This window comes from Carex rostrata, chromosome 30 (genome assembly GCF_964058835.1).
Source record: "Carex rostrata chromosome 30, lpCarRost1.2, whole genome shotgun sequence".
Taxonomy (NCBI): Eukaryota; Viridiplantae; Streptophyta; class Magnoliopsida; order Poales; family Cyperaceae; genus Carex; species Carex rostrata.
Genome location: NC_135947.1, coordinates 3,674,773 through 3,688,026, shown reverse-complemented (window position 1 = coordinate 3,688,026; position 13,254 = coordinate 3,674,773). Strand labels below are relative to the sequence as shown.

Genomic DNA, 13,254 nt, shown 5'->3' with positions numbered 1-13,254 from the left:
CATACTATTTTACTAACCCAATCAAAAATTTAATTAGCTACTATTTTTAAACTTGAAATTAGCTATATTATTGTTCTATTTCTTGTATCATCAAAATGTACCCGTAATCTCTATTGATATTTGATGAGTCGAGAGAGTCAGAGACTGAAAAAAAAAAAGAATTGGAGGATCGAATAACTAGTATAATTTTAATTATTGTAAGAGAAATAAAAGGATATTAGCAAACTTCAAAGGAACAGAAAAAAAAAATACACACACACACATTTCCAAATCTTAAGGAAAGTTTGGTGCCCAATTTGTCCCTCTTTCCTCCTCTCTGGTCAACAGTTGAAAACACATGCCACTATTGTTAGAATGTAAAATCGATGACCTCTCTTTTTGTCTTACTTCAAATAATATTTAACATGTTCCAACTTAAAATAATGCCACTATCCTATAACATGCTACTAACTCCTTTACCTTTTTTATGTCTTCATCATCTTTTACTTTTTAATTTATTAATAGTAATTTTTTTTAAATTTATATTTCAAAATAAAATTCTTAAATGTGATCTATATTATTTTGATACATGCACATATAAAATTATCAATTTTCAATTTAAATTTTATAAGAATCAATAAGTAGAAAAAATCAACATCCAGTATTTACAAGTATTGATACATATTTGCAAGCCCTCGATACTAATACAATAAAATTGAAATTCCGTGATCTTTTGCGTGTGCTTAAATTAAAGAAATAATATATAACATATTTGATAGTTTTATTTTGACATTTAAGTTTCAAATTTAAAATTATTTAGTTCTAAAAATAAAAGCATTTCAATCCTCCTCATATTACATATACAGGGGTGGATCCAGGATTTTTGTCAGAGAAGGATAAAAAAATAACGAATCAAATTTAAATAGTTAATCGGGTTAAAACCCATTAGCTAATCTGGTATTAGATAAAAAAAAAAATGCTCTAGTTTGTAATTTTTAATGTTCTGATTTCTAATTTTCAATACTCTGACTTATAATCCTAATTACCAATTAGAATTCAAAAAATTTATCATAATTTTAACCCTAAATTTATATTAATTACAAACCAAAAGTCCAAAGGAGAACAAATAAAATTCCAGAGGAAAACAAAGTCGAATTGAACCTATAAATTTGTATAAAACTTTAAAATCCGTAAACTGGATCCGCACCGCCATAATTATTTTCGTTGAACAACTTCCAGTTCTAAGCAAATCTTCTCGAGTTATTTTCGCTACATATATTTTAGTACAATTTCTTACTTTGCCTCAAATTAAAGTCTTTATCGACCTCTATTGGAATTTGATATTTTCATCTCTACTGTAAGAGACCATATACTATTACCGCCAGACTGTAGTGAAATATACTCTTAACATGTTATTATTTTGCAATTATTAGTTAAAATATGACAAATGATCATTTAAACACCACGTAAGATCTTTTTTTTTTCTGTTTTATTTGTTAATACTTAGGACAAAAAATGAATTTCCATATATTCATATTCCTAGTAACCTTTTATTGTTTATGGTTTTTTTTTTCTTCCTGAGAAATTCAGACGATCAGTATGGAGTGGCAGGTATACGATGAGTATCAGATCAAATTCAATTTGATATTCAATCAGAACCATTCAATTCGCATTAATATTCATGCTTACTTGATCCACACGTATCTTGAAGTTTTCCGCACGGATATTAATGCTAATTGTACGGTTCAGGCATGGCATCAGACCGCCCCTAATTCCGAGCAATATACCTTTGTATCGTCAATTGACTAAAACCCTTTTGGTAGTCTTCAGTAAGATGGGTAGGCTTAAATTTTAAGCTCCACTAAAAAAATGTGTTTGGTAAGAGAAATTTAAGAAAATGAGTCTTTAGAATATCAATTACTTAAGTCATGTAGAATATGAGCTTAAAAATTGGAACAAACTTAAGAAAGTGGACAAAAAGAAACTTAAGAAAATAATTTTAAACTTTACAAATGAACAAGTATTTGACAAGCTTAAGATTTCTTAGTTCTTTAAGAAGAATGTACCGAACACTACCTTCGTTCTGCGTTGATGATTTTTTTAGCAGTCGCTATAACCTCCACTTCTATATTAGAGGTTTAAATTAATTTTTGGCTATATTATATGTACATAATCAAAGTTTAGTAATTCAAATTCAAAATGGAAACAACAACGCAAGCGACTTAATGTGAATTTGGTAGTGGAAAATCAAATCGATGTAAAATAAGCTTTCGAAAAATTGCGGTGGTCAAAGCCAATGAATTTTTTTAATGTGAATTGTAAATTCTCAGAAGACTTGAGGTCAGATTGTTTTCTTTATTTTAGACTATGACTTGGAATATTCGCATTGCAAAAGCACAGCGCGTAGGCTTTTTGCGAAATTTACACCGAAGATTATTTAAATACAATCAAAATTAAATCTCAAATTAAATTTTATTAGAAATTTGATTTGAAATTTAAGTTATAGGACGAAGCATCTTTATTTAAATACAATCAAAATGAAAATTTCAAATTAAATTATTAGAATTTTTTTTGAAATTTAAGTTATAGAAAGTGTTTACTATCTGAAAAACTAATGAAAGAGGATTAGGTTGGGGCAAAGATATTGAGAGAGCTATTTCGGCCATTTTTATTAATATCCCTGAAAAAAAAGAAAATTTTAAAAATAACCCTGTTCCTCATTTTTTTTTAAATATGCCCTGACCGCCTGGACCAGGGGCGGCCCAAAACACCAAGTGAGGCGCCCCAGGGCCCGGCGGCCCATACCCCAAGTGAGGCGCCACCCCCTGGGGCGCCCCATTAGTAATTTGGTTTTTTTTTTTTTTTTTTTGAGAAATCTTAGTATTTTGATTTGAATAATTTTGTTGAAAAAAGTGTTGGGTTTATGTATATGTGTATGTCAAAAAATAAAATATTATGTATATGTGTATGTGTATGCCAAAAAATATAATATTTGATATATTTACGAAGTGATGTCGTAAATTTTTATAACTTTAATTTTTATTTTTATTTCTTTGGTGAACTATATGTATAATATACACACATACACATACACACATGCACATACACATACACATACACATATACACATACATATATACACATACACATACACATACACATATACACATACATATATACACATACACATACAAAAAAACTCACACATACACATACACATACACATACACATACACATACACATACACATACACATACATATACATATACATACACACATACACATACACATACACATACACATACACATACACATACACATACACATATACCAAATAAATCAATTCGCATAAGCAAAATAGCAAGTTTATCTGCCACCACGTCTGAATAAACCTAACAAACGACTAGTTCTTCTGGTACCAGTGGCAGGTGCGGCATTACTTGTAGAGGCTTGGCTACTAGATGATTGGCTTACAGGAGGAGGGGGTTGTGTTCTACCGGTTGCTTCAGCGACAACTCTGGCATTTTCTCTTTCGTTGTGTTCGTTTATTGCATCTAAATGTAACAATGCAATTCAGTTAGTAATATAATTAAAGCATAAATAAATTTTGTACAATTCTACGTACCTGCCCTGCGCCTGTCGGAAACAGAACGGCGAGCCTGATTTCCCGACGGTCGCCTACCACCCATCTCGTCCATGGTCATTACAATACGCTTGTGTCTCCTCCTTCCCTTTCTTATCCATCCTTCTGAAGGTAATATTCTATCTCCGACATATGTAGGCCACTCATGCTGATCAGGATAAGAATGGAAAGATCCACCCCAAGTGGAAGCAAGGTAATCGGTACGGTACATGTCAGCAACATAGTGATCCTCACAGTAGTTCCTCACTCGGCATACCGCCATCACGTGACTGCAGGGTATGTGACTTAGCTGGGGTCCTTGGCATGTACAGGTTACCGCCCTGGCATCTCCGAATTTAACCACGTACTTGCAAGCCCTCTTGACAAACGCCATAGTGCCGTCTGGTTTACGGGTGGTAGGAACGTACTCATTTGGATTTTGCACTTCGAATTCTGTTCCATCGTTACCCATCGGGATCACGGTCATGGTTGCACCTTTGTCTCTGTGTCGTCTTAGTTTCTCCTCCACCCTTGTTGAAAATGACTGGTTCATCCTTATTAATTCTGCGGCCTTAGCACGCCGTTCCTGAAACCAGGCATTTAACTTGTAGAATGTGTCCTCTACAACTGCAGCCACAGGCAACATCCGGCTCTGCTTGAATACTGCATTCAGCGACTCGGATCCGTTGGTGGTCATAATTCCCCAACGCCAACCTCCATCCCGGGATTGATATATTTTCTCGTATGCTGGATCTTCGTTGACATCTCGGGGATTATTTTTCCCCACCTTCATTAAGTAGAGATTTGCCTTTGGCATGTACTACATAGAAAATAAGGAAATAGAATAATGTAAGTAAACAATTGTAGTAAAAAAAAATTGTTTTCTTAAAGTACAATAATATATGTAAACAATTGAAATGCATGTACCCTTGCAAAACTGCTAGTCATCTCTACCACCCTTCTCGGCTTTTTCTTTCTGCAATTCCATCTAAATGTATCAGTAACCCACGTGTCGCCTCCGGTTGCCTTGGAAAGGTTCTCCGCAACGTGTTGCATACACAACCTGTGCACACACTGGCCAGTACGTGTTGACCAACCGTAATCTTCACGATCAAAAACATATTTTATTCCTTTGTGCTGGTCTGATATCACACAGAAAAACTTCCCTTCCCCAATCACCCGTCTTCTTAAAAACTGCATAAAGAATCCCCAGTTCTCGCCGTCCTCTTTACGAACAATTGCAAACGCCAAAGGCAACAGCTGGTTCTCAGCATCATATGCGCATGCTATGAGTAGTCTCCCCTCGTAACGGCCAGACATGAAGCATGCATCAATGCTGATAACAGGTCTGATGTATGGCACAGCCTGGATACAAGGACCAAAAGCCCATGCTATGCCCTTGAATTGTTTAGCTCCCTCTATTAGTACACCGTCTTTATCAAAAAAAGGGCCATGCCATCGCTCATATACGGTGCCGACATTTGTACTTGCCATGGCCTGGAGCAATGGTGCCAGATAGCCATATGAGTCCTTCCAACTACCAAATATCCTGCAAATCGCAAGTTCACGACCTCTCCACAGCCTGTTGTATTTTGGGATTACATATTTGTATTTGTGTCTGACGGTCATAGCCACCGCCTTGATGCTCATCGATGGATCCAACTTAATGTCCTCCTCAATTGCATCGGCAATTAGTGATGCTGTCAGATTTGAATGGTCTGTCCTTGTGGACGCAGACTTGCATGTATGAGGTGGTTCGCACTTCTTAATCATCCATGCTTCCCCTGAACCCGCAGGGGTTGCAAAAAGGCGGAACTCGCAGTGCGGGTGAGTTGAACAAAGCACAACTAACCTTGTTCGGTCCCTTTTGTGTATTATACATTCCCAGTTGCCGTGAACATGAGTCTCATATATTTTCTTTACAAGCTCGTCTACGCTGGTATAAACTTGCCCTGCGGCAAGTTCTTTGTTGTATACAACACGAGGACCAAAGAAACTAATGTCTGCCTCTTCGAAAGCTGTGGTGTCGTTGAATGTGGCAACCGGATGCTTATTCCCCCGACCTCTAATCGGGAATTTTTCTGCCCTGGACAACCCTGCTACATTTGCATCACCATCTGATAAGTCATCATCTTCCCAAACCCCTTGGTATTCATCCCCCGTTTCCATTTCTCTTTCTGGTACGGCATCAATAGCATCAACATCAACATCAACATCATTTCGATTAACGGGTACCGGTCCTGACTCTGGCATAGTTGGAAATCTAGGGATTATGGGTGTCTGTCTGGGTGGTAGTGGTAACTCTTCAGTATTTTCTGGGGAGTTGTGGTACCCCTGGTTGTCATTACCGGGGCTGTGATACTCCTGGTGGTACCCCTGGTTGTCATAAGGGGATTGCTGGTGGTACTCCTGGTGGTCATAAGGGGAGTGCTGATGGTACCCCTGGTTGTCATAACCTGAAGGTCCAGCCCCAGCCGAACTTGAAGGTCCAGCCCTCGTGCGGGGAACCCTCTTCGAATATATGTCCATTACCGGGACCCCACAAGCTACAAATTGAGTATACACAACTCTCCACAAATTGGCATCTGTTATTGGAAACTTAACAAAGTAAGGTCTACCCCCCCCCCCCCCCACATGAGTTGTCAATCCGTGTAGCCAACTCTATTTCATACCTGTTGGGGTTTACAGATGTCTTTTCGTATATTAGCTGCTTCAGTTCCTCAAATGTGGTATTTTCATTAATCTCGAAGCCAAATGCGACTTCTTTCGTGTAATGCACGCCATCTTCATCCCTTTCTAGCTTGCCGCCGACATACAGTGCAACTAACATCTCTTCTTTAACAAACTACATTTTAAAAAAAAATTTACAAGTATTACATGACATAATAATGGGTACATTAATAAATGACTAATTGAAAAATAAATAAACAAAATTAAAAAAAATTACAATTTTTCTACAGTAGGTGTACAGCAATTGCTACAGTAATTGTACAGTACGCTGCAGTAAATACCAACAATAATGTACAGTACGATACAGTACAGGTCAACAGTAAATGTACAGTACGCTACAGTAAATGTCAACAGTAATGTACAGTACGCTACAGTAAGTGCAACAGTAAATTTGGAACAGTAATTACTAATTATTATAATTATAATTACTAATTATTATAATTATAATTACTAATTATTATAATTAAAAAAACATACCTATTTTCCCCAGTTATCGCCTCCAGAGAAGGTCTGAGATCGGGAAGTGACAGAGGCAGAAAATGCGTTTAAATCACAGGACTAGTGGGGCGCCCCAGGGGGTGGCGCCTCACTTAAGGTATGGGCCGCCGGGCCCTGGGGTGCCTCACTAGCTGTTTTGGGCCGCCCCAGGCCCAGGCGGTCAGGGCATGTATGAAAAAAAATTAGAGAGAGGGGCATTTTTAAAATTTTCTATTTTTTTAAGAATATTAATAAAAATGGCCGGAGCTATTTTGACTTCACAAAGCACACCAGTCATATATTTTTTTGTATTTGTCTTTGTTATTATTTTTTGTTATTATTTATGCTCTCCGTGAAGTCAAAATTACTCTATCAATATCTTTACCATTAAATGGGGTAGGCCTTAAAGGAATTTGATGCAGTCTAAATATAAGATTGGGAATTGTAATCTCAGATTTAAATTATGATTGACAAGTCAAGACTCTTCATGAATTTTCTTTTCACCTTTAGTGTCAGAAATTTTTTTTTTTGATAATTAATGAGGCATGTAGTAAAGCTTCATTTTTTTTCTATTTCACGAGAATTCTTAGAAACATAATTTTGCAATTAATTTCGATTAAATAAAAAACTTTTAGAGATTAAGTTAATTACGATTTAATTTAATCAGTTGAGCTATATATATCTCCCGGGTAATTACAAAATTTTCCGAGATAACTTTACAGTATATGAGAAATAAATCTATATGAATGATTATACAAGATTTGCATGTTTTGGAAGATAACTATTATATTATTCAATATAATGAGAGATAAATTAAGCTGAGTGACATACATTAGATGATTTTGGCAATGGCGAAACTATTTTTTTTTCAAATGGACTGAAAATTTAAAATGTAAAATACATATGAGATTTGATTCAAGTCTCTACAATCAAAAAGTCAAATTATAATTAACTACTATCCTACAAACACACATATAACATTTTATAAGGAAGACTGAATTATAAAAAAATAAAATAAAAAAAGTTTAATTAAATTTCAATACTTATAATAAAAAAATTATAATTATAAGAGCAACTAAGCATGTCAGTGATTGGCTGTGATTTTGGGTAGTGAATATACATTACCAATATATAAATATGATCCGTATAAAATCACCAATCTATACAAATTAGATGGCCCAAATCCTTGGAGACATTTTTGCCCTCCGGTGATTGATCCCCTAAATTGCTTGTCAATTTGCTTCTTTTAAGTGCAAATTTAATTATGACATCCATAATTTTTTTTATCATATCTAAATTTGTACTTCCATAAATTTATACAGGTCTGATACTTATGTGTGTTCTATAAAATTTATATCAAGTGCAATAATAAGTTAAGCATAATATTAGTGAGTTTCTGAAATTTAGAAAGATAAATATGATATTATGAATTTTAGAAGAAAAAATGTTTTATTTTAAATTTTTTTGAGGAATATATACGAAATTATCCCTATTCTTTTTAGTTCAATTCGTAGATGTTCCCATCTTACTCGTATAGGAATTTTTATTAGACTGAACTTGTATATTAATTTGTAAATTTTGGAGGTCAAACCATTCAACCATTAAATATTTATAAAAAATTATCTTTTATTATTTTTATCACTAGATCAAAGACTGATTCTCAATTGATGCATTAATTATTACGAACTAGTCCGGTATTATTTTTGTTGAGGAAAAATAGTATTAACTTTTGCAAAGAGAAGATAGTAGCTTCTTATCCTTAAAATAATTAATTAAAAATATTGATATTAGAAAATATTATATTATAATTTATTGACCCCATTTCTTTTAAGAGCAATTAAAAGCTAACAGCTCAGCGTGCGGCCATTTTTATTAATACCCAAAAATAAAAAGTTAATTTTAAAAATAACCCCGCATTATATTTTTTTTTCAAAAATAACCTAACCGTCTGGCCCACGGGTGGCCCAGTAAATAAGCAAACCGCCTGGCCCACGGGCGGTCTCCTAGGGGACCAAACCCCCCCCCCCCCTCCCCCCACAAGCGGTCTCCTTTTTTTTTTTTTTTTTATAGAGATCTGAGTATTTTGATTTAAATAATTTTGTGAAGAAAAAATGAGTTTATAACACATGCGTTTATATATATACATATATTATAAAAAATGAGTTTATAACAAAAAAAATTGTATATATGTATGTATATATGTATATGTATATGTGTATATGTATATGTGTATATATGTATATGTATATATGTATGTATATGTATATATGTATGTATATGTATATATGTATGTATATGTGTATATGTGTATATGTGTATATGTATATAGAGGAGGGTTCAAATGCCTCCATTTTTTGTGCCTCCACCATGCCTCCATTTTTTAAAACTTTAATAATTCAAAAATTTAAAACTTAAAAGTTAAAATAAAACCGTTGGATATGATCTACATCATTTTATTTATGCACGTGCAAAAAATTATGGCATTTCAATTTTATTTTGATTTTTTTCTCTTTAACTTAATTTTAAAACTTAAAAGTTAAAATAATTTTAAAACTTAACTTAAAAGTTAAAATAATTTTAAAACTTAAAAGTTAAAATAAAACCGTTGGATATGATCTACATCATTTTATTTATGCACGTGCAAAAAATTATGGCATTTCAATTTTATTTTTAATTTGAACCGTTGGTGATATATATATAGTTTCAATTACACCCCAATTAGGAACTAGCTAGCTAGCATCCATTTGCTAGTTTTTTTTTTAAAATCCATCTTTTCAACCAACAATTTTAAATAGACATAACGCATATTGTACCCAACAACAACATACATATATGTAACATAACAACATTATAGATTACCAACAAGCAATATATATAATTAACTGTATATCATTAATTGTACCAGCAGAAATGTATATATCCTCTCACAATAAGCCATAATTATCATCAGCAAAGCTTTCACGCAATTGTATCTACTGATTGTACCAACGATAAAAATATACATCATATATGTCACTACTACCAAAAAAACCTTTACTATCGGTTACAATTGCACTTTATCATCTGTTTTTTAACCTTTAGCTATCGCCCCGATAGGAAAGGTATGTACATATGCCATTGGTTTTCAACCGATGGCATTGGTACTTTTTTCATCGGTTGAAAGTTTTTCAACCGATGGTGTTGGTACTTTTCCCTTGGTTTTAGGTTCCTTTTTACCATCTGTTTTGGACAATGAACCGATGGTGTTTTATTATTATTTTTTCTTTTTTTATATTTTTAGAATGCTTATTTTTTTAATGTTTCCCTCAAAGATGTTTCTGGCCTACAATTTTGCTAGCAAATAATATTCAATAATCACAAATAACATTCAATAATCATGATTCCAACAATTAATCAAATTATATCAACCATGTTACGGTGTCGATGGATTGTATGCTAGCGCTTTATTTTGGACCTGTTGTATGAACTCTTTCGTTTCGTAATGAAACCGGTGGTAAAATACCACTTTTGTCAAAAAAAAAAAAATTTATATATATATATAGATGGGCTATGGTGCATTGCACTATAATCACGGATTTAAAGTCCAAACAACCGATCTGAACCGTTAGATGTTTAATCCATATTGAAATATGCTTGGAGACCAAGTTTTACATTTTTTGGAATTTTTTTACTATTTATTAAGCATTTTTGAAAATTGTTGTTTTGCTGTGAACAGTAAAAAACAGTAAAATTTTCTGGACCATCAGATCAGCGACTTTCAAAATTGCTTAATAAATAGTAAAAAAATTCCAAAAAATGTAAAATTTGGTCCCCAAGCACATATTAATATGAAGAACAAGATGAACGGTTCGGATTGGTCGTTTGGACTATAAATCCATGATTTATAGTGCAATGGATAAGAGGGTTCATGCATTGCAATGCACCATAGCCCATCTCTCTCTCTCTCTAGAGGTAGTCTACGGTGAGTTGCGAAGTAAAACGCGTTTCTACTTCACGCTGTATTTTTATTTTGAAAGATGAAATTACCGATCCGAACCATTAGATATTTAATCCATATTGAAATGTGCTTGGAGACCAAATTTTACATTTTTTGGAATTTTTTTACTATTTATTAAGCATTTTTTAAAATTGTTGTTTTGCTGTGAACAGTAAAAAACAGTAAAATTTTCTGGACCATCAGATCAGCGACTTTCAAAATTACTTAATAAATAGTAAAAAAATTCCAAAAAATGTAAAATTTGGTCTCCAAGCACATTTCAATATGAAGAACAAGATGAACGGTTCGGATCGACGTTTTGAACTTTAAAATCGGAAAATATGAGCGTGAAGTAAAATAGTCGCTTTACTTCGCAACTCACCGTAGCCCACCTCCTCTCTCTCTATATATATATATATATATATATATATCAACCATGTCACTAAACAACAATATAATAACAATGAATTATTAAAAATATCACTCATCTAACTAGCATTTGTACACTAATTTATAGCTACATCAAGAATGTTGAAATTCATTTCTAGCAAAATTTCTAACTAGCATTTCCTAACTATAAACATCTCTTGCTCAGCTCCTATAGATCATTAGAAGGCATTTCAAGAAACATAATAACTTATCCAAACTGAGCAACTAAGTTACCAGTAAATTGACCATCAACACTAATCTGCAAGTTTAAAATGAAAGGATAGTAAGAAAAAGGAAAAAAAATATATTTAATTGACTTAAAAGATCTCTTGTCACACCCCGCGGCCACGGGTCGTAACAGTCCCCCGCCGTAAGCATACAACGCCGTGTATGCTTACAAGGCTACTCACATTTCAAACCAAACAACAAGCAATTTAAACAAGTTTCTAATATATATATCAGAGTACACAGTTTGGTCAGCATATAATACAACAAAAGTATCTCATCCGGATACCAACCACGAGGCCTACCCTAAATCTATACAACAAAAGATATCTAGGGTCATATACTGGTAAGCTACTAAGGCCTACTACTCTCGTGCCTCTCCGGAATCAGTCGCACCAATACCTGTAAAATAACGGGGAAGGTGGGGGTGAGAATAAATTCTCAGTGCGAATTTGCCACAGTTTAGACTATTGGACTTGCAATCAAACTCTATATTCAATAATGAAACCCAAACAACAACAATGCAAACAGTTATATAAGAAAACATAAATAACAGAATGCCACTACTCGACAACAGTTAATCAACCTGAAACACAGTTTACGGAATTTCCAAGATGAATCTCAAACACAACATATATTTTGGCTTAACTCGATTCCTAACTCAGTTCAGTAGGGCTTGTAGCAATTACAGATGTTCTTTCGAGCTGAACCTTTATCAAACCCACATCTGTAGGGTTACTGACACCTACAGATGGCCAACCGCTGGACCCTTTATCTGACACCCATCTGCAACCGCTTGGCTTAACAGTTTATTAAGGTCTGGTTCAAATCATGTAAAGAAAATCCACTTTAGAATCGTTTCCAATATTCGTCATATTCAATCGACCGTTCAAATGCATTAACACGTAGGAAAATGCTACCGAGCCATAGACGTTACACAAGTCAACCACGATTTCCAATCACACATCTCATAACATAATCACCCTCCCTCGTCCCAACCGGTACTGGGAATATCGAGGGCCGTTCACCTAAGGCCATTTAGGATCCTGGGAATCCAAGTCAGCATACAGCCCGACTTGGCAAATTAATTGGATCCAAGTGTTAACTTCGTAAATCCATTCACATACATATCAAATCAAATCGTGGTGACTTTCAATCAAATCAGATAATAATCGATCGACACAACCTACAACCATACCAGCATGCAAATCACTCAAGTCACATCAATTCGAGTTTAATTTGATTGGGCTATGCAAATGCTTTACACAATTCAGATGCAATCAATGATATTCAACATGACAAACGAATACACAGTTTAATTCCTGAAAATAAAGTATCAAACAAGTCCAAGAATCCCGCACCTTATTATGACGAGCGTACCGCTTAGCTTAAGGATCGGACGTCTCGTATTGTCTAGCAAGTTCTTGCTCGACCGAGCCTACACCTATATTATACGTTTACTTGGTTTAATTCGGGTTCAGTGGTCCATACGTTTACTTAGGGTTTGTACAGTCCTAAATCAATTCTTATGTTTTGGTATCGATTCTTTTCGGTTCTTTCTTTCTTACCAAAATCTCACATAACGGTACACAATTCCATCTAGGCCCTCTAGCCTTATACTATTTCACTTTGGTAACCATTAATCACCGTTTCACTACTTTGGTTCTCGGATCAATTCGATTCACCGTTTGGTTAACCCTAATTTGGTCAAAACCTCAAATCAGCCGTTAAATATTCTAAAAATTCACGATCAGGAGGCAACCCTACCGATTACAAGTCTAATTGGTCGGGTTAAACAAATCAAATCACGATTAT

The 13,254-nt window shown here is 34.2% G+C and overlaps 1 protein-coding gene across 1 annotated transcript; it reads right to left on the bottom strand.

The window, feature by feature from the left end:
• Positions 1 to 3,346: 3,346 nt before the first annotated feature.
• Positions 3,347 to 6,220, bottom strand: LOC144546636 (uncharacterized). The gene is made up of 3 exons (XM_078295176.1): positions 4,530 to 6,220; positions 3,606 to 4,422; positions 3,347 to 3,534 (listed from the first exon to the last, which is right to left on the bottom strand). The coding sequence occupies exons 1-3, from the start codon at positions 6,129 to 6,131 to the stop codon at positions 3,347 to 3,349; spliced, it is 2,607 nt and encodes an 868-aa protein (XP_078151302.1). The 5' UTR covers positions 6,132 to 6,220.
• Positions 6,221 to 13,254: the final 7,034 nt, after the last annotated feature.